Raw genomic sequence first — 20,394 nt, forward strand, 5'->3', positions numbered from 1 at the left:
AATGTCATAGCACTAAATAAGTCACTGGTTTTTGTAAGTAATATTCTATATTTTGGCATAGATCTGTTCATGGAAATTGCTAGTATTGGAAGTAGGTACTTTTTTCCATTTGTGTCATAACAGCGAACTGATGCCATAAGGCATTCTCACATGTGCTTGTAAAAGCAGCTGGGATATATGTCTTATATGTGCTTGTAAGAGCAACAACGGTCAGACGTACCAATTACTTTTCGCGATCAACCAGCAAAGTTAAGTAATCAAAATCTACTGCAATGGAGGAACTGAGGAAGTAGTGCAATGAAACGGAGCTCACAAACGCCCAGCACACCAGTTTGACTCAAGTTGGTGCAACTTTAACCCCAGAAACAAAGCCAACAAAGAGCATTGTCAAATATAGCTCCATCTTATAATCAAATGTGTAGTAGTATTGTCAAACATCCCAAGTTGTAAATTACTCTATATGAGTACATCTGAAAAAATAGAAGAGATGTAAATTCTAAAGAAAAAAAGTCACATCTCATTGTTATGCAATTCCCTAAAATACTCCATTTATTATCACAACTCTGATTCTATAATTTTAATTTCCGGATTATAGAAGACTTTCAAACTTTTACAATTTTCTTAAAAGTCTGTACTGGTCAACTATTGACTTCTAAGTCTATGTGTTGAGCCCAAAGAACAGTGCTTCCTGATTTAGAACATACATACTTCTTGTCAGTTTTCTTTAGGATCAGATAATAAATTAGGTAATAGGATTCTTCTTTTTTACGAATACGAGGACTCTTGCATATTATTATTGAAAAAATATTGAACTTTCTCAATAAATCTAACACCACTGTTTATTTATTTTTGCTTCACGCATCCACCTGTTCTCTGTCAGTTTCACGGGATGTCGTCGTCGCAGACGATATATGAAACTATGGAAAGTTCACATGATTATGAGATAAAAGGGTATACTCTAGCGAAGGGAATAGGAATTGGTAAGCCCTTAGACTAGTTGCAAATACGTAGTTGGTGGTTATGACTGGGTTATGGTTTTTTATCCCGACGGCTTTGATAAAGCTAGCAAGGAGTATGTATCCTTGTTCATTAAGCTAGTCGGCAGCCTCGGAGAAGTTAGGGCATTGTATGGGTTCGAACTACTGGACAAAACTGGAAAAGGGAAGTATGGTGTTTATGGATATCGTGACGAATCTCCAACAACGTTTAAATCAGGAAGCACATGGTACGTACGATGTTTTCAGACTCGAAGTTCTTGAATTAAGTTGAATCCTTTAGCTGTTTTATGAGTAATTCAAGCTGTTTCAATGCTAGGAATTTAAATTGCATTGCAAATCCTCTTTGCATAAACGTTTTATGGCTACGCCTTGTATGCACTATGCAGTTCAAATTGGCCTGATGCAACTACGTTCAAGTGCGATTTAGTTATTATCTATTTAGAAACCGATTTAAAATTAATTGAATATAGATTTTTTTTTTTTAACAAGTCAGAACAATGGTCCCTAGAACTACACCTAGGTACATTCGCCTAGAGTTATGCTATTACATGGTTCAAACCATGCATTTTGGATAGAGACAGTTATTTACTAAAGAAAATAAACAATCAGTGTCCCTCGACACCTAGTTCACTATAGTTTCTTCCAAAGTTGGGTATCGTCGAACTCACAATAATTTGAATCCATCTGATTGAATTAGTAGAGATGGAGAATCAAACATGTATTTATTTTACTTCCCAATTCTTTGATACATATACTTGTAAGTTAGAACTCTGCTATAGTTGACGTTCTAGTATATAACCATATGGATTGATTTCAGGGGATATCCGAAGTTTATGAAAAGGTTCGCGGTGGAGACATATCTCAAGGATGATTGCCTTAGCATTCACTGTACAGTTGGAGTAGTGCAAACTCGTGTCGAAGAGGGGAAACGTTGTGTTATTCCTGTACCTCCATCAGATATGATTCAAAATCTTAAGGGTTTGCTGGAATCTGGAGTTGGTTCTGATATTACTTTTCAAGTGAGCAATGAATTCTTCAAAGCCCATAAGTGGATTTTGCAGCCCGATCTCTTGTATTTAGAGCTATGTTTTTTGGACTAGTGGGTAATCCGGACATGAAAACAATAGTCATTGAAGAATTTGATCCCTTTGCTTTTAAGGCAAGGCTTGTGACAATTTTTTATTTTGTTGTCGTGCTTTAGATTCAAAAATACAGTTGGATCTATGTTTATAAGTTTACGAGAGTCGCTAACCTTATAATCTTATGATGTTGTGCAGGCAATGTTGTTATTTTTGTACTCAGATGAACTTCCTAAAGCACATGAATTTTCTGATTCAGATTCTGTTTGCACTTTGACTACACTTATGCAACATCTCTTAGCTGCAGCCGATCGCTTTGATATTTCTCGATTGAAACTCATGTGCGAGGCAAAATTATGTGAAGATATAGATGCAGATACAGTGGCAGACTCTCTGTCCCTAACAGAACGATACCAATGCCAGGAATTGAAAACTGTATGCCTAAACTTTGCAGCTAAACCAGAAAATTTAGGAGGTAAATGTTATATTTAGAGTTATGATATAGTAGTAGGCTATTTGTATAGATTTCACAAAGATTACCAAGGGCGTCTGTTCATTCTCGGTTAAACAATTATTTTCTTACCCTTTAAAAAAATTTCACATGCAGAGGTTATGAAGTCTGATGGGTATTCACATGTGGAGAAGTGGTGTCCCTCATTATTAACAGATTTTTTGAAGAAGTGCATGCGGTTGTAGATACAAAAAAAATGAAGACAAAACAACAACAAAACCAACTACACCAACACTGGTCTTCTAGGGCTAGTTTTTGATTGTTTTGACATTGTGGTTAAGAAATTTATTATGTGATGTGGATTGTGAATCTAAACATGTCAGATTTTGATGTCTGATAAATAGGATTACGACGAAAAGAGCACTTCATTACTTTAGAATTATTATTAATGTGTTTGGAACATTACATTGTAAATATATAGTGTTTGATGCATTATAAATCGGAGGTGTTCGAGTTTTTTCTTTTTTTGGTACATGGATACAATTTATTATTAGAAAATTTGTACATCCTTGGAACTGGAGATGGTATGAATGAGAATTAATGTGATCGTTTTTATTGTTTCTGGAAAATCGTCTGAAGTATATCTTTCGAAGTTGGATACCTAACTAGAAGCAAACAAATGACCGAGAAAAAATCCCGAGGAAAAAAAACCCGAAAATTTCATTAACAGATATAGATGACAGGTCCAGCTTGAATCTTTAGTATTCCAATACTTTTTTTTTGATAAATAGGATTCCTTTTCATTAATGAAAATCCGAGGTTATAATGAGTTTAAGACCGAAATAAGAGATTACAAAGTAACAGTAACATACTGTAAAAGTACAATACCGAGAAATACGACAAGAGAAAGAGAAGGATTATCGGAGTAAGAAAAATACAAGTATGAATAAGATCCGATTAAATCAGAGGAAGAATTGTTTTTCTTGGAATTAATCATTTAGTTTGTTTTTCTTCTTTACAAAGATATGCTCCCAAAATTGGGGTGATTTGTTCAAATCTCTTGTAACTAGTGATGAGGCTTGTGTCGTCAAAGAAATCACCGGTGAAGATGAAGATTTCGTCAATGGAGAGCATCACTATAGATCTTACAACCCAACTCAATAACCAAGAGCCGTCATTAAAACGAAGATAAATCTCAAAAGAGTAGATAAAACCACCATAATGGTATAGATAAGTAGAAAACATAATAAAAACTAAGCTAGAACTACTAACTACCTATAAAACAAGAAATAGTGAAGAAATATGCTCAGATCCGATCCAAAATGTACCAGCAGAGAATAGTTGTTGTTGATGGTTTTGTTGAAGAAGAAGAAGGAGTGCGGGAGAGGAGAGAGAAAGAAAATGTATATACTCTCGAGGATATTTTTGGGAGAAAATTCGATGAGATTAGTACAAAGGTTAGCTATGAAATAGGAGAAGTGTTCTTTAGATTTTTGAACAAGGGGAAACACAAAAGGAAAAAAAAATTGCATTTGAAATTTTTTTTTTTGATCGATCAAGAGAATAGATTAAAAAGCACACAAACCATGTGCAGCTGATTACAACCAAAATAGGACAAAAGACCAATGAAAAATCATCAAAACCAAGTTAAATCAACAAAAATTCTAAGAGCACAACAAAGTTTCTAAGAGCAAAAAATGGATCAACAGAGGAAGATACATCTTTAGGTACCTAAATACCGGGAGGCAACTTGCAAACTAAAAAGAATATCGACACTTATTATCATCTAATAGACTCATTAACATCCTCTATAACTAAAGTACTAAACCATCATAATTTTTTGCCAGATGACTAAACATTCCTTTCCAATTGTTCTTAAAGAGGGAAATCTAAGCCCCATAAAGAACCATACTCCAAAAATTTATTGGCTAAGACCTTGTTAAGAACTTCAAATTTTGATAAAATTTTCTTTTTTGTACTTAAAGTACCATATGGGAACATACATGTTGCTTTAGATTTTAAACTCAATTTTTTATTTGATATTAAAATTGGCTCGGATGAAAACGATATTGTAATGCTTATCTCTTAATTTTCCACCACTGATTGAGAAGTGGCTACCTCCTTTTCTTCTTTTTCTTCGGTCAATCCATGAAATCTATTTTGAGTTTCAAAACCAGGGGGAATGGAAAGTTCGGTAGATGAGGTGCTTGTACCGTCCACAACTGGAATGAAAATTCATAACCACAACGAGATGCATTTGAAATTAAACCAATGCATATTCGTTTATTTTGTCATATTTAACCATGTTCATTTTTCAAACGCAAGGAGTAGGATGTTGATATATGATTTTGATTTAGGTCCTATGCGTCCTAGTCTCACCAATTGACTCTATTTCCAAGAATGGTATGAGATAGAGCTTTCTTTCTATTGTACATTGTCATTCTTTATATAAACTTTCTCAAAACTCCTCCTTTTTATGATATCATGACACATGTCCTAAACCCTCTTAATTACTAATAATGTCATTTCTTCTCTAATATAACCTCTTTCTTCCTTTAAATCCCTTCCTTATCCTTTTCCCTTCATGGATATTCCTTGGTGGACCTGGGATTTAGTCCCCAAGTCCCCATGCCTCTAGTTGGATTTACCTCATCTTTAGGGGCTCCTTAGCCTTACTCAGGGGTATTATTTTTCAGGTATCGACATTAGTTACCTGACTACTGGGTTAATTGCAAATAACCTAATAGTCATATCACTTTTTTAACTAAGATGGGCACACCTCGAGACATGCGTGAGAGGGTATGGTCGGTTGTTGCATCGTAAACAACGCCCTTCTTTCATATATATATATATATATATATATATATATATATATATATATATATATATATATATATATATATATATATATGGTCTTTGTTTTCCAATTGGGTTTTCAATTTTTTTCCTTCGACCCCGTTTTATTTTTCTTTGTTAGGGATGGCCATTTTCCCCACCCAACCCGTCCCGTTCGGGTAAGGTTTTACCCGCACAAATGGAGATGGGATCGGGTATTGGATAATACCCGAAAACTAAGTTACGGGGATGGGGTGGGGATGGGATTCAAGGTCCCCGCCCCATACCCGCCCCGTATCTTTCACAAGTTAGGGGTTTAGACTTTTATGCAACAATGTGTATAATTTTTATACTTCCACCACTTAGTCGAGCTTTCTTTCATTTATCATATTCTCGATCGTTCTTGTACATTCATCACTTTTTTTTTGTGATCAAACACATTATCTAAAAGTTAAAATAGAGAAAATGAAGCAGATAATGAAATGGTTAACGTGGACGAAGATAGAACGGGACAGGAAAAAACAGAAAAACTAATAAGTCATTAAAAGATTCTTTTGTTCACTTTAAGATAAATTACTGAATTTAAGATTCCAGAATGCGTCGTTCTTACGTTATTATTTTTGTTTGAATCATATTTAAGTTTTGATTATAATCAAATTTATGTATTAACTCAGTGTTACGGGTAACCCATGGGAAACACGCCCCATATGGGTATTCCCCATACCTGCCCCGCCCCAATTCATATGGGTAACAGGACAGGGATGGGTATTTTTTTTACGAACGGGGCAGTCACTGGGATTGACACTACCCGCCCCTATATGGATGGCTCTCTTCATGGGTACATGTTGACCTTGGCACATATTCCCGCGCTAGTATAGACGATGTTTAGACGTGATGAATTAAAATGACTGTTACTCGTGAAAGCCGAAGTCGAGGCACTTCAGGAACAAAGGGAAACTAACAGAGACGCCATGCGTGCCAGGTTCAGGGAGTGATTTGAGGTGCATCAAGCTGCTCAAGAAACCGAACCATCCGGTCACGTGTCGCTAGAAGTCCAGTGTGTGTTAGATGATGTTGTCACTGCTCATCACGCGTCTAATCAATTATCCACGGATTCTTCGATGATGATGAATACTATAGATCTGTCCATCTCCGACTGTTGTCTTTGGATTTCTAACTACACGATGAGGCTGTTTCTCGGGTATACCTTGACCTTGGAAGTTGTGAGCTCACTTGTGTCTCGCTCCCATCTTGAGAATGAATTGGCACGTTTTTTGATTTTGCGAGAGGAGGTAGGTATGCTATGGACTCTTCGGTTGATTCGCCAGGGTAAGGCGCGTAACGAATATGATGAGCATGAAGATACCCCTCTCGCTCTCTCATGGGGCTAAAGCCGAGGACAAGATTATTCGGTACATCAACAAGTTAATAGATGAGGCTGATCAAGACTTGCGTCTAGCTGACGCGCAATGTGTTGACGGGCGCCTAATGGCAGAGACCTTGGATGCGGAGATCGCTGATTGTCGGGCGTTACTGGATGATTAGGTTGTGCGCCTTCCTATTGGTTAGGTCGACCCTTTCCCATTTTTCCTGCGAGGTTTATCTTTTTGTCTTTTGGTTTCGTTATCCTGTTTGTGTTTCCGTTGTTATTTTCTTTATATTTTGTTTGTAAATCAAAAAATTTCTTAATACTATCCTTTTTCTTCATACTGCGCGGCTCTTGTCATTAGCTGAGCTAAGTTAGTGGTATTGTTTCTTTCTTTCGGAGAGATGGAAAGTATACCGTGCCTCCACTTTTATTTGCATGATGAGGGTAAAATTCTCATGCGAAACATAGCAATAAGCTTCCTGAGTTGGGTTTTCCCTCTTCTCCGGGGGTCTCCTTGGCCTTGCTGAGGGGTGATGTTTTTTTTTTGTTTGTTTGATAAATGTATCTATAGTCATATGGTGCTTACTTGTGTACGATCAAAAGGTCTTTGCCACCTCCATGCAGCCACGTGTCGGTTTATCCCGTGCAGTTATTGCGGCGTGTGCGGTTTTTCTTTTGCTTATAAATATATGAGAAATCGATTCTTATGTTCTTCAATTTTCCTATCTACTCTTTATTTTATATACGTATGGTGTAAATTGGGTCCGGCCGGGCAGCCTGGCATAATTATTAAATGGGACGGGACAGGTCGGGCCTAGAAATCTCTTGTCCATCAGAACAAATAGGCCGGGCGGGCAGGACTATACCTGTTAAAAGACTGCCCATGGCCTACCCAAGCCTGTTTAGTAATTTGGGCCCGGGCGGGCAGGTTCAGGGCGGGCCTTCAATGTATAATATTAAAGTTTCAACAACTTAATCAATCAAATACTTCCATAAACAAATCAACAAAATCATGTTCTTCAAAGATCAAAATAGTTCACTCAAAATCAAAGCATTAAAAATTAAAAGAAAACGTCCCCTAATTACTCAATTTAAAAACAAAGACTCATGCGTCCTTTTCTACTTGCGCATCTTAGCAGTCCATGACTCCACACAACTTTATTCAGAAAATACTAAAAGAAACTTTCAATCCATTCACCTGCACAAAAATAGAAAAAGATCAATACAAAAATTTATGGAAAGAGCGTACTGTTTTCTGTTCACTCTAGATTACAGAAGTATCAAATTGTAATTCACTAACACTTGCATTGTGTGCTATGTTAATATATAGGCAGTAAGTCAGTATTCTATTATCTCTATAGAAACCAGGATCGAATTATCATGTAAATGAAAAGTGATCATGAACATAAAAGGATGTGAAGACAGATGTTTACCTTAGAAAAGAAGCGACTGACGAGATTAAGTGGCCAAACGTTCAAGTTCATCTGCCGGAGTAATATCATCATTCAAAGGATCAATCGGCTTAAAAATATCTTTCATCTCATCCTTCCACCAATCTTTCAGAACGACTGAACACTCCAACATATCCGGAGTTAAACTACTTCGGTAATCATCTAGTATACGTTTCCCGAGAGAGAAGGCAGACTCGGAGGCAACTGTAGATGCTTGGACTGCTAGAACATCACGAGCGACACAAGAAAGTACTGGGTACCTCTTTTCATTGCTTTTCCACCAATCTAACACATCAAAGTTCTCAATATCATCCAAAGCAGGTTCAGGCTCAGTATAATACCTCTTTAGTTCTTCTGATGATGTAGCAAGAGGGTCTCTTTTTTGCCGATTGCGAGATGCCCAGAAAGTGCTTCCAGATGAAGTGGAGGAGACCTCGGTTGAAGATCCTGAATGCATTGGACCATCAGAAGTCTCTGAAGTACCTGTTGAAGTTGGCGGACCATTGGAAACTGTAGTTACCTGTTTATCATGCAAAATATTTGAGTACTCCGCAAACAGACTCTTCAGCTTAGCATCCATTAACCTAATTTGTTCGCTGAGGCATCAAATTGAGAATGCAGAAGTGCCAAAGCATTCTTCAATATCAGAAAGAGTACTTTCCGCCCCTCTTAGATTAAGACGGGGATCCAAAATAGACCCTAACCCAAATAATATAGGAGTTTCACCCCAATACTTAATAAACTTTTCCTCCATGGCAGCAATAATATTCTTGAAAAATGGGTTATCTCTGTGATTCTTGAAGACCATACCAATTTCATATAAATATTGAAGAACTAAGTTACTAGTCACATAATGAACTCCTGAAAAATAATTAGTAGCATCATAGAAAGGCTTCAAAAATGCACATAACACTTCAGCGTGTTCCCAATCAGTATCATCAATAACATGAGGACATGACCTATCATCAAGGAAGGCCGACATCACTTGACGGTAGGGAATTGCATCTTTCAACATAAGATAAGTGGAGTTCCACCTATGTTTTACATCAAGCTGTAATTTTTTAGGCCTAACACCCATATCATCACACAATAACCGGAACTGTGTACACCTTGTACCAGACATAAAAATATACTTCAAGCTACCCTTAACATGTTCAAGCATCTCAGTAAACCCCTGAACTTTTAATCCATCATGGACTACTAAGTTCAGGATATGAAAACAACACCTAACATGGAATAAATCTCCCTTAGAAGGAAGGTTAGGCAATAATTTTTTCAATCTAGAAACTGAGACAGTGTTTGTACTAGCATTATCCATAGCTAAAGAAAACAATTTTTCTGAAATACTCCAATCATGAACAAGCTTGCGAAAAATGAATTCAACTATATTCTCACCAGTATGAGATGTGTCGATTAAAGCATAAGTTATTATTCTTTTTTGTAGCACCCAATTCTTGTCTATGAAATGTGCAGTAATACCCAAGTAACTCAATCTCTGTTTTGTGAGCCAAATATCGGATGTCAGTGAAATCCTGCCAGGACTATCAAGAAAAATTCTCTTCAACTGTTGTTTTCCCTCTAGATAACACTTATATATATATCCGTCCTCAAAGTATTACGAGAAAACTTAACGAAACCAGGATGAAAACTAGCATTGATGAACCATTGGAAAATAGGATCTTCAACGAATTGGAAAGGGAGCTCTCTTAAAATAATTAGCTTAATGACATTTTTCCTAGCTCTAGCCTGGTTGAACTGAAAGGTAGCAAATTTACCTTGACCATTTACAGCTATTGTGGTCTGTGAATTATCGGTCTTGTTCTTCTTCAAACAGCTATTTGTATGCCTTTTTAGGTGTGAGGTTCCAGCATTGCCACCTGATTTTTTCCTTTCTCCACAGATTCTGCAAACTGCCCACTTTATAATTGTCCCAGGATTTTCTGGACTTCCTCTTCTAACTGATCAAAACCACCCCATACCTCAGATGTTAACTTTCTTTTTGGCTTTCGGATAGTTGCATTTGTTGGAGCTGGAGTTCCATTAACATCAGAATTGGTAATAAGCTCAGATGCTGCTTGTGAAGGATTTTCGCCTACTTGACTAGGATCCATTGTGACAATTCCTGTGTAGAATATCATTGAATGTATAAGTTATACAAGTATATAAGACTGGTTAAGTTCACTCAGCAACTACATACTAGCATACTGTAATTAAGGTCAGTGAAGTATAGAAAATAATATGAACTAGTGAACTTCTCCTTGTAAGTACTCCAGTAGTATAGTTTCAAATAAACAAGCAAACAGGTGCATAATTCCCATCAGTACTAACCATCACGTGAATGAAGTAAGAAATGAAAAAAGGGATGCCAAAACAAACCAAAAGCTGTAATTTTTGTTTTTGTTCCACCTATGTTCCATTCCACTTGAGTGCTGGAAGACTATCCAGTGGTTCAAAACTTTAAAAGACAGAAACTTTAATTATAATCTTTCATTCAAAATTCAATGATCATAAAAAACAGTATCTAGTGATTCAAAACTAAATTGGAGTTTAACATCCAACACCTAAGTGAGCACTAAAAGATCCCAATTTCATTTACCGATTTGAATATATTAATCCATTTCGTTCATACCCATGAATACCCCATCAAACAGAAAAGTAACTTATAATCATAAATCCTAAGCAAAATTAAAACATCAATTGGCAACAATAATGTCCAAATCAATTGAAACAAAAAACAGAAATGAATACTCAAGTTATTATTATCACTTATTAACACATGCATCAAGCAGAAAAGTAAATCTATCATCACTTAAAATCATTTAAAACAACATTACAAGATCAATCACTAGTAACAATGGAAAAATCAATTGAAATAAAAACATAAAACAAGTGAAAATGAAATTACTGAAACATATACCTTAGGCTTAGCCGCGTAGCAGTACTTCGAAATCCAAGCTCTCGTTTGCGGTTCTTCCAAACCCTTATATATAAAATGAATACAAGAGAAAGATAACTTTGATTGTGACCTAATTCAACTAATATATAACAAAATTTCCTATAATTACTCCAAGATTGGATCATCTTTCAATAGGAAACCCTAAATTTTCTCACTAAAAATAGCAAAATGAATATATGCAGAAAAATACTCGGGATAGAATCGATATCCTGGTATTCCAAGTATATATCTAGATATAGAATGAAAGCGTAAAGGAATAATTAGGCCGGGTAAATGGGTAGGCAAACGGGACGGGTAATGTTAACGGGTTGACAGGACGGGTACCGGGCCGGGCAAGAATTTTTTACTCATGGCATGTGCCCGTCCTATTATTTAAAAGGACTAGGCCAGGCTAGCCTGTGACGGGCAACGAGTACCCATGGGATGTTATGGGTAAGGGAAGACGGTACTGGGCTTAGGGATGCCATGCAGAATTTACAGCCCTAGGCGTATACCCTTCATGGTTATGTTAACACTATGGCGCATGTTCCCTGGCTGGTTGGTAGGCATTTAAAGATGTGAAAATAAGACAATAAATGGATGCCTACAGTGATACCTGCAAGTGCACAGGGTCAGTTGTAGCTTGTGTGCAAGAACATGGTCATTCCACAGGGACTTGGGAGTGTGCAATGAAGTTACACTATGCTGATAATTGATGCAAAACTAAATGCAAGGTCACAAGGCTGCAGTGACAGTGAAACAGAGATGGTAAAACATCTAACCAAGGCTATGAGCCAAGGGAAGGGAAGGCAGTGCACTGATTTCAGTGCACAGCAAGATGTGAAGTGCAAAAGCTAAATAAAACAGCAAGGAAAACTCAACTGAGCAATAAGAATAACAGAATTGGAGTTGCAAGTGACTGTAAAAACAAATTGTGGGCTAAGCTACGGCTTTGAATCCACCCTTGTGACCGAGCCAAATAATGTAGTTCTAGGTTGAATCCCTAATGGAACTAAGTGACAGTTAAGGCCAACTTAAGATCCTAAGCATACAAAAAGGGAATAGCAAGATAATCAGCTTGCTCAACTGATGTGCTACTAGTATTGACTGTCTTTTGACAGTACAATCAATCACAAGCACTAGTGAGCACTGATTTCTCCCATTGCTCAATTAATTCAGTGAACTAAGGCTTCTAACCTAACATTCCACTACCTAACAGTCCACTAAAGCTTCATCTGAGCCTCAGCTAGTGAGACTTAGCTCATGACTAACATGCTAACACAAACATACATCATACAAGATAATTGAAACATGAATTCAAATATTGAACATAAACAGAGCATTGAACTACAACCCTTGAGACACTGGCTATTCCAGTGCTCTTGGATGACACACTGGCTAGTCCATGCATACCCCCTTTCACACACATCACAACTCTATTTATAGTTACACCCAATTCTCAAAAATACCTAATTTACAAAATTAGGGTTTATCCAAAAAAAATCCCAAAACAGTGAATTTAGGGTTTCGATTTCACCTAATTTGATGGGTCAAATCTTACCCACAACGTCGACCCAATCTTCCTCTGACTTCACTGCTTCATTCCCACACCTCAATTTCTTCTTTAGCTTCACCTAATTCATCAATCTCTAACCTAGGGTTTCAGAGATAGGAAAGGTGCGAGATTGATGAAGTAGGCGGCTAGAAAGATGGGGGAAATGATGGGTTTCGCTTTTAGGGTGGAGTAGAGTGGTTTGGTGGTGTCAGGGAATTATGGTGATGATGGAGAAGGTGGTGACAGTGGAGTAGTTGCAGAGGGAGTAGGAGGAAGAAGATGGGTTCGATGGAAAGAAGGAGGGGAGTGTTTGGCGATGGGTATAGGTGTAGGTTGTTACAGTGTGAAGCGGGTGTAGCCAATTCGATGTCCAGCGAAGCTGAGCCGTGGGATGCGGAAATGATAGATAAATCTAACGGCTACAAGTGAAGAGGCTGGTATCAACCGTCGGATGCGTGATACAACGAAACTGACGGCTCAAGATGGAGTTAGGTGCTGTAGTGTTAGACAGGAGCTTCAGACTTTGATGTACTGGCGATGCTGCGACCATAGGATGCTGAGATGATCCAATCTGACGGCTAGAAAAGGAAACGGGTATGGATATATGAAATGGATTTGGGTGAGGGTTTTGGGCCTTGGGTATGCCAAGCCCATATCTTCTTTAAGAACAATTCTTCCTCTTCAAGCCCACTTCTAGCCTTTTGGTCTTGTGCACAACATTCTTCGCGGCTTCCTTGTGTAATTCCTCCCGGCTTTTCACCGCTTTTCTGCTCTTTTCCGCTCCGCTATTCATCCAAACTTTATTTATTACCTAAAAATGCAAAATTAGTTAATAAAAATATTTATTCTTGAAAACAATGAAAATACAGAATATGGGTTAAAATGGAGAATTAATGCACAAAAGATGAGTTAAATGCCAAGAAAAATATATAAAATATGCACTTTTTAGGACTCATCAAATACCCCCAAACCTGAATTTTACTTGTCCTCAAGTAAAACAAAACTAAGGAAATCCTACCTATACCACTGTCGCTGGTCTCTCGAATGCATTTAGCATATGCACTAAGCCTTTTAAACCACTAAGTGTCCCTAGTGGACGAGTGAAGTCTCGTGAAGGTTTGCTTAGAACGTACCTACAAAGTTCTAGGTCAAAATATAAGCTCATATTCCATCAAATGTGACATGTGCAAGACAGTTTAAGCTCACAGAAAATGGAGATGTCAATCTAGCTATCAAGGCACAATCCTAGCACTGATAACAAAAAAGACATGTGATAAGAGTGTAAAGTGTATCTACATATGTGTCTAGAATGACCTGAAGTTATGACTACTAATCACCAAGAGATAGTTTTTAGGCTAAGAACCGAATTCTAAGCCAAGCTAGCTGTCCGGCTTTACGAGAATTGTGAATGTTCACCCAATGAGTTGGTGATATTTCAGTTTACCCGCGTTATACATCGATGGCTGCACCCTCCTTGCTTATTACAATAAAACATAAAAGATGACTCTTTACATGACTCTTATTTACATTGATTACTCTCTTTTATTTTTGGAACAAGAGAGAACTATTGTCTTTAACATGACAAAACATAGAATAAATAATTATTTTTTTTTTTTTTTTTTTTTTTTTTTTTTGATATTTGTGATTTTTTTTTTTTTAAGAAATAACTTTGATCTTTACAACATAGTGACACTTTTGATACATGAACAAAAAGAAAAACATAATTACATGACTCTAGCAAGAGGTGGCCCTTATCGAATGCATCCGGTCAAATTCTATGGTTGCTTTTCTTAACGTATCCTCCAACTTCTACCCCCCAGCCAACCAAAGAACAAGCTAGTCAAGTCTCATTCAGTATTCTAAAGTGATTGGCAATCTAACTTCCTATCAAACACCTTGAAGATCGAGGCTATACATGTATTGGTAGATCGTGCGCGTGCAAGTTTCTTATCACTATGTGAATTGTGCTAGAATCAGGGTGCCTAAATATCTAGACTAAGACTCCTAATAATTACATATTTGCACAAGAGTCAACATTTCAAGGTAAATGAGCTCATTTTTTTTTTTTTTTTTTTTTTTTCAATTTTTCAATTTTTTTGGAATTTTTCAATTTTTTCAAAAAGGAGTTTTGTTTTCAATTATGGCATATTATCGTGGTATCTACTCTATACCCCCAAACCTAAACTAAACATTGTCCTCAATGTTTCAAAAGATGTAAAGAATTATAATACAACATATGGAGAGGATTATGCTGAGTAGAGAAAAAGGAAAGAGAATACCCGATTTCGGCGAAAGCAAAATTAGAACTCCATTATTCAAGGCAAAAATCCAACATTTTTTTAGCCGAGATCATATTGGATTAGCACTATATATACAAAAGAAACAAAAGATTTAACTAAGAAACTATCTACAAGAAAATTTGGTTTTTAATGGGATTGGTCTTTTGGGAAAAATTTGGTTTTGATGGGAAAAAGAAAATTTTTGGTTTTTAGGGAAACATTTGGAAAACTTTGGTTTTTATGGGAGAAAAACATTTGGTTTTTAATGGGATAAGGAGACCAAGCCCACTGTTGGGTTTTGCGAAGCCCAGCTACGTTTTTGAAAAACAGGCCCACTGCTGGCGAGTAAAGCTCACTGTTGGTTTTTGGAATTTTGAAATTTTGGCCCACTTGAACTTTGGTTCAGGCCCACAGTTCAGAAACAAGCCCAGGTAACAATTTGAAATTTGGGCTCTTAAATAGCCAAAGGTCGAGGCCCAACTGGGCTTTTGAAAACGTTTTCTGTTTTTGGGTCAAGCCCACAGTGTAAATGTTTTGTTTTCAAATGGATGTTAAGCCCACAGTCCCAGAAATTTAGTTGGGCTTTGGCTAGCTACTAACTAAAATATGAGGCCCAACTGGGCTTTCAAAAGTTCAGTTTTCTTTAATTTAAACAACAGGCCCAAATCAATCTAAAACCATGCCCACAAGAAATTAAACAAACAAGCCCACAAGAAATTAATTACAAACCCAACAGAAAAATGGAAAAAATTATTACAAGCCCACAAATTAAAAATGGAAGCCCACAGGTTGAGTTCTCTTAATGGGTTTAGGCTTACTTGCTTAAGCACAGCCTAGCTGCTCAGTTTGGTTGCAAAAGCCCAGTTGGGCTTTGGATCATCCTAAGCTTTGGCTTCAATACTCAAGGCCCAGTTGGGCTTGGCTTATGAATGGCAGCAGCACCACTTCAGGCCTAGCAGCAGGAGCAGATCAGCAGCAGCAGCAACAGCACAACAGCAGGCTTTGCAGGTTCACATGGCCACAACAGAGCAACAGGTGCAGAAGGCAGCAGCAGTTAGCAGCAACATGCAGCAACATGGGCCACAGCAGCTCAGCAGCAGTCTTGGCCTGGCACAAGCAGGAGCACCACAGCAGCACAAGCACAACAGCTCAGCAGGAGAGCAGGAGTACAGCAAGCACAGGAGCAGCAGCAGCAGCATCTCCACAACAAAAGCAGCAGGATAGGCAGGTACCTGCTGGCTCAAAGAAGAAAGTGAGTAAAGAAGCAAGCTATGATGCAGGAATGTAAGTGAACAATATGCAAATGAGTATGCAATGCAGGGAAAGATGCAAATGCAATGAACTATGATGCAAATATGAAGATGAAAGTGAATGCAACAAAACAGCAAAGAACAAATCAACACACAGCGCCAAGTCCCCGGCAGCGGCGCCAAAAACTTGGTAGGCATTTAAAGATGTGAAAATAAGACGATAAATGGATGCCTAAAGTGATACCTGCAAGTGCACAGGGTCAGTTGTAGCTTGTGTGCAAGAACAGGGTCATTCCACAGGGACTTGGGAGTGTGCAATGAAGTTACACTATGCTGATAATTGATGCAAAACTAAATGCAAGGTCACAAGGCTGCAGTGACAGTGAAACAGAGATGGTAAAACATCTAACCAAGGCTATGAGCCAAGGGCAGGGAAGGCAGTGCACTGATTTCAATGCACAGCAAGATGTGAAGTGCAAAATCTAAATAAAACAACAAGGAAAACTCAACTGAGCAATAAGAATAACAGAATTGGAGTTGCAAGTGACTGTAAAAACAAATTGTGGGCTAAGCTACGGCTTTGAATCCACCCTTGTGACCGAGCCAAATAATGTAGTTCTAGGTTGAATCCCTAATGGAACTAAGTGACAGTTAAGGCCAACTTAAGATCCTAAGCATACAAAAAGGGAATAACAAGATAATCAGCTTGCTCAACTGATGTGCTCCTAGTATTGACTGTCTTTTGACAGTACAATCAATCACAAGCACTAGTGAGCACTGATTTCTCCCATTGCTCAATCAATTCAGTGAACTAAGGCTTCTAACCTAACATTCCACTACCTAACAGTCCACTAAAGCTTCATTTGAGCCTCAGCTAGTGAGACTTAGCTCATGACTAACATGCTAACACAAACATACATCATACAAGATAATTGAAACATGAATTCAAATATTAAACATAAACAGAGCATTGAACTACAACCCTTGAGACACTGGATATTCCAGTGCTCTTGGGTGACACATTGGCTAGTCCAGGCATACCCTCTTTCACACACATCACAACTCTATTTATAGTTACACCCAATTCTCAAAAATACCTAATTTACAAAATTAGGGTTTATCCAAAAAAAAATCCCAAAACAGTGAATTTAGGGTTTCGATTTCACCTAATTTGATGGGTCAAATCTTACCCACAACGTCGACCCAATCTTCCTCTGACTTCACTGCTTCATTCCCACACCTCAATTTCTTCTTTAGCTTCACCTAATTCATCAATCTCTAACCTAGGGTTTCAGAGATAGGAAAGGTGCGAGATTGATGAAGTAGGCGGCTAGAAAGATGGGGGAAATGATGGGTTTCGCTTTTAGGGTGGAGTAGAGTGGTTTGGTGGTGTCAGGGAATGGTAGTGATGATGGAGAAGGTGGTGACAGTGGAGTAGTTGCAGAGGGAGTGAGAGGAAGAAGATGGGTTCGATGGAAAGAAGGAGGGGAGTGTTTGGCGATGGGTATAGGTGTAGGTTGTTACAGTGTGAAGCGGGTGTAGCCAATTCGATGTCCAGCGAAGCTGAGCCGTGGGATGCGGAAATGATAGATAAATCTAACGGCTACAAGTGAAGAGGCTGGTATCGACCGTCGGATGCGTGATACAACGAAAATGACGGCTCAAGATGGAGTTAGGTGCTTTAGTGTTAGACAGGAGCTTCAGACTTTGATGTACTGGCGATGCTGCGACCATAGGATGCTGAGATGATCCAATCTGACGGCTAGAAAAGGAAACGGGTATGGATATATGAAATGGATTTGGGTGAGGGTTTTGGGCCTTGGGTATGCCAAGCCCATATCTTCTTTAAGAACAATTCTTCCTCTTCAAGCCCACTTCTAGCCTTTTGGTCTTGTGCACAACATTCTTCGCGGCTTCCTTGTGTAATTCCTCCCGGCTTTTCACCACTTTTCTGCTCTTTTCCGCTCCGCTATTCATCCAAACTTTATTTATTACCTAAAAATGCAAAATTAGTTAATAAAAATATTTATTCTTGAAAACAATGAAAATACAGAATATGGGTTAAAATGGAGAATTAATGCACAAAAGATGAGTTAAATGCCAAGAAAAATATATAAAAATATGCACTTTTTAGGACTCATCACTGGTCGACCTCCGGTATAAGGATAAAGAGATCACGAGATTGTTATTGGTAAAAGAAGAGATTTATGCACTTCGAGGACAGAGGGAAGATTATCGTGATGCTAAGCGGGCTCAGTTCACCAATCAATACGAGACGTATCAGATGGCTGAGAGGATTCAGGCATCGGGGCGCGTATATATTCAGGTCCGGCACGTCTTAGACGAGGTTGTGGAGATTCGTCGCGCAGCGGATCAGCTTTTTGATGAATTTTTTATAATGACTACATATATAGACCACGCAATATCTGACTATCGCCTGTCTATATCTAAGGAAGCTTTCCCAGGGCTTCATTGATATGCCTTGACTTTAGCGGCTGTTTCGGCGCTTAGACGCTCGTTTGACCTTCCGTGTGAATTGCGGCGCCTGCTTCTTTTGAGGGAGGAGATAGGGATGTTGTCGACTTTAAGAGTACTTCATGAAGATAAAATACGTAAGGCTTATCATGATCATGAGGAAGCACTATCTCTTGCGCGTAAGTCACAAGTTTCTGACAGGATCAGGAGTATTTCCGAGTTAGTGAATGAGGATGATTATGCATTAGATGTAGAGACTTGTTCATTATGAAGAAACGCTTTCAATGATGCAAGTAGCGGATGCATACGCTTTCAATGATGTAGAGACTCGTTTTCGTGCGTTTCTTGCCGGCTGATTTCCATTCCATAATGTTTTTGCTTGTTTTGTGTTTGTTGTTATTTTCGTTACCTTTTATCTTTTGTGTATGTGTGTTTAATGGATTCTCGTGTTCTTATACTTTATACTCTCTCACAACACTCCCCCTTTTTTTTGAGGTAGTGGTGAGTGGGAAGGGCGTAGTTGAGACACGCCTATCCCGCCTCTATTTTTGTTTTAGGATGGAGTGGTGAGTGGGCAGGGCGTTGTTGAACCCCCCCCCCCCCCCCCCCCCCCCGCCCCCCCCCTAAATTTTCTTTTTTGTTTCCGGAAGGAGTGGTGGGTGGGCGGAGCATAATTGAAGTGCGCCTATCCCCCTCCCTCCCCCCTTATTTTTTATTGGAGAGAGTGGTGGGTGGACAGGGCGTAGTCGAAACACCCCCCTTTTTTTTTGTTAGAGAGAGTGGTGGGTGGAAAGGACGTGGTGGAAACGCGTCTATCCCCCTTCATCTTTTGTTTTAAGGAGTGGTGGGTGGTTGAAATGCGTCTACCCCCACCCCCTTGTTTTTTGTTTTTAGGAAGGAGTGGTGGGTGAGCGGGCCGTAGTCGAAACACACTTATCCTCCCTTTCTTTTTGTTGGAAATTGGTTGGTGGGAAAGACATGGTTGAAACGCGTCTATCCCTCCTTTCATTTTTTTTTTTTTGCGAGGGAATGGTGGGTGGGCAGGGCGTGGTTGAAAGGTGCCAATACCCCCCGTTTTTTTTTTTGGTTTCAGGAAGGAGTGGTGGGTTGGAGGGTTGTAGCCGAAACGTGCCAATACCCCCCTTCTTTTTAGTTGGTGAGAGTGATGGGTGGGCAGTGCATAGTCGAAACGCGCCTATCCCTCTGCTTCGTGACCTTTTATGATTGGATAGCCGGGCATCCGTGCACCTTGGGGATCTTATTTGTTAGTCATCCGGGCGTCTATGCACCTCGGGGACTTTTCGTGATTAGTCAGGCGGCCGAGTGTCTGTGCACCTCGTGGCCTTTTATGAACTTGTAAGTCAGTCGGGCGTCTATGCACCTCGGGGACCTTTCGTGATTAGTAAGCCGGCCGAGTGTCTACGTACCTCGGGTCCTTTTGTAAACTTGTTAGTCAGTCGGGAGTCTATGTACCTTGGGGACCTTTCATGATTAGTCAGTCAGCAGAGTGTCCGCGCACCTCGGGGTCTTTGTAAACTTGCTAGTCAACCGGAATTTTATGCACCTCGGAAATTTTCGTGATTAGTCTGCCGGCCGAGTGTCTGCACACCTCATGGCCTTTTGTAAACCTGTTAGTCAGCCGGGCGTCTATGCACCTTGGGGACTTTTCGTGATTTCACATATGTGCTATTTTATTTGATAATTTAGTTTTTATATG

At 38.8% G+C, this 20,394-nt stretch overlaps 1 protein-coding gene across 1 annotated transcript; it reads left to right on the top strand.

Annotated features, from left to right (window-relative positions):
• The first annotated feature begins 1,031 nt into the window (after positions 1–1,031).
• LOC113305471 (BTB/POZ and MATH domain-containing protein 3-like) lies at positions 1,032–2,773 on the top strand. Its single transcript, XM_026554504.1, has 4 exons — positions 1,032–1,225; positions 1,816–2,017; positions 2,276–2,552; positions 2,685–2,773. Exons 1-4 carry the CDS (start codon positions 1,032–1,034, stop codon positions 2,771–2,773), a joined length of 762 nt encoding a protein of 253 aa, XP_026410289.1.
• Positions 2,774–20,394: the final 17,621 nt, after the last annotated feature.

The sequence above is a fragment of the Papaver somniferum genome, chromosome 8 (genome assembly GCF_003573695.1).
Source record: "Papaver somniferum cultivar HN1 chromosome 8, ASM357369v1, whole genome shotgun sequence".
Taxonomy (NCBI): domain Eukaryota; kingdom Viridiplantae; phylum Streptophyta; class Magnoliopsida; order Ranunculales; family Papaveraceae; genus Papaver; species Papaver somniferum.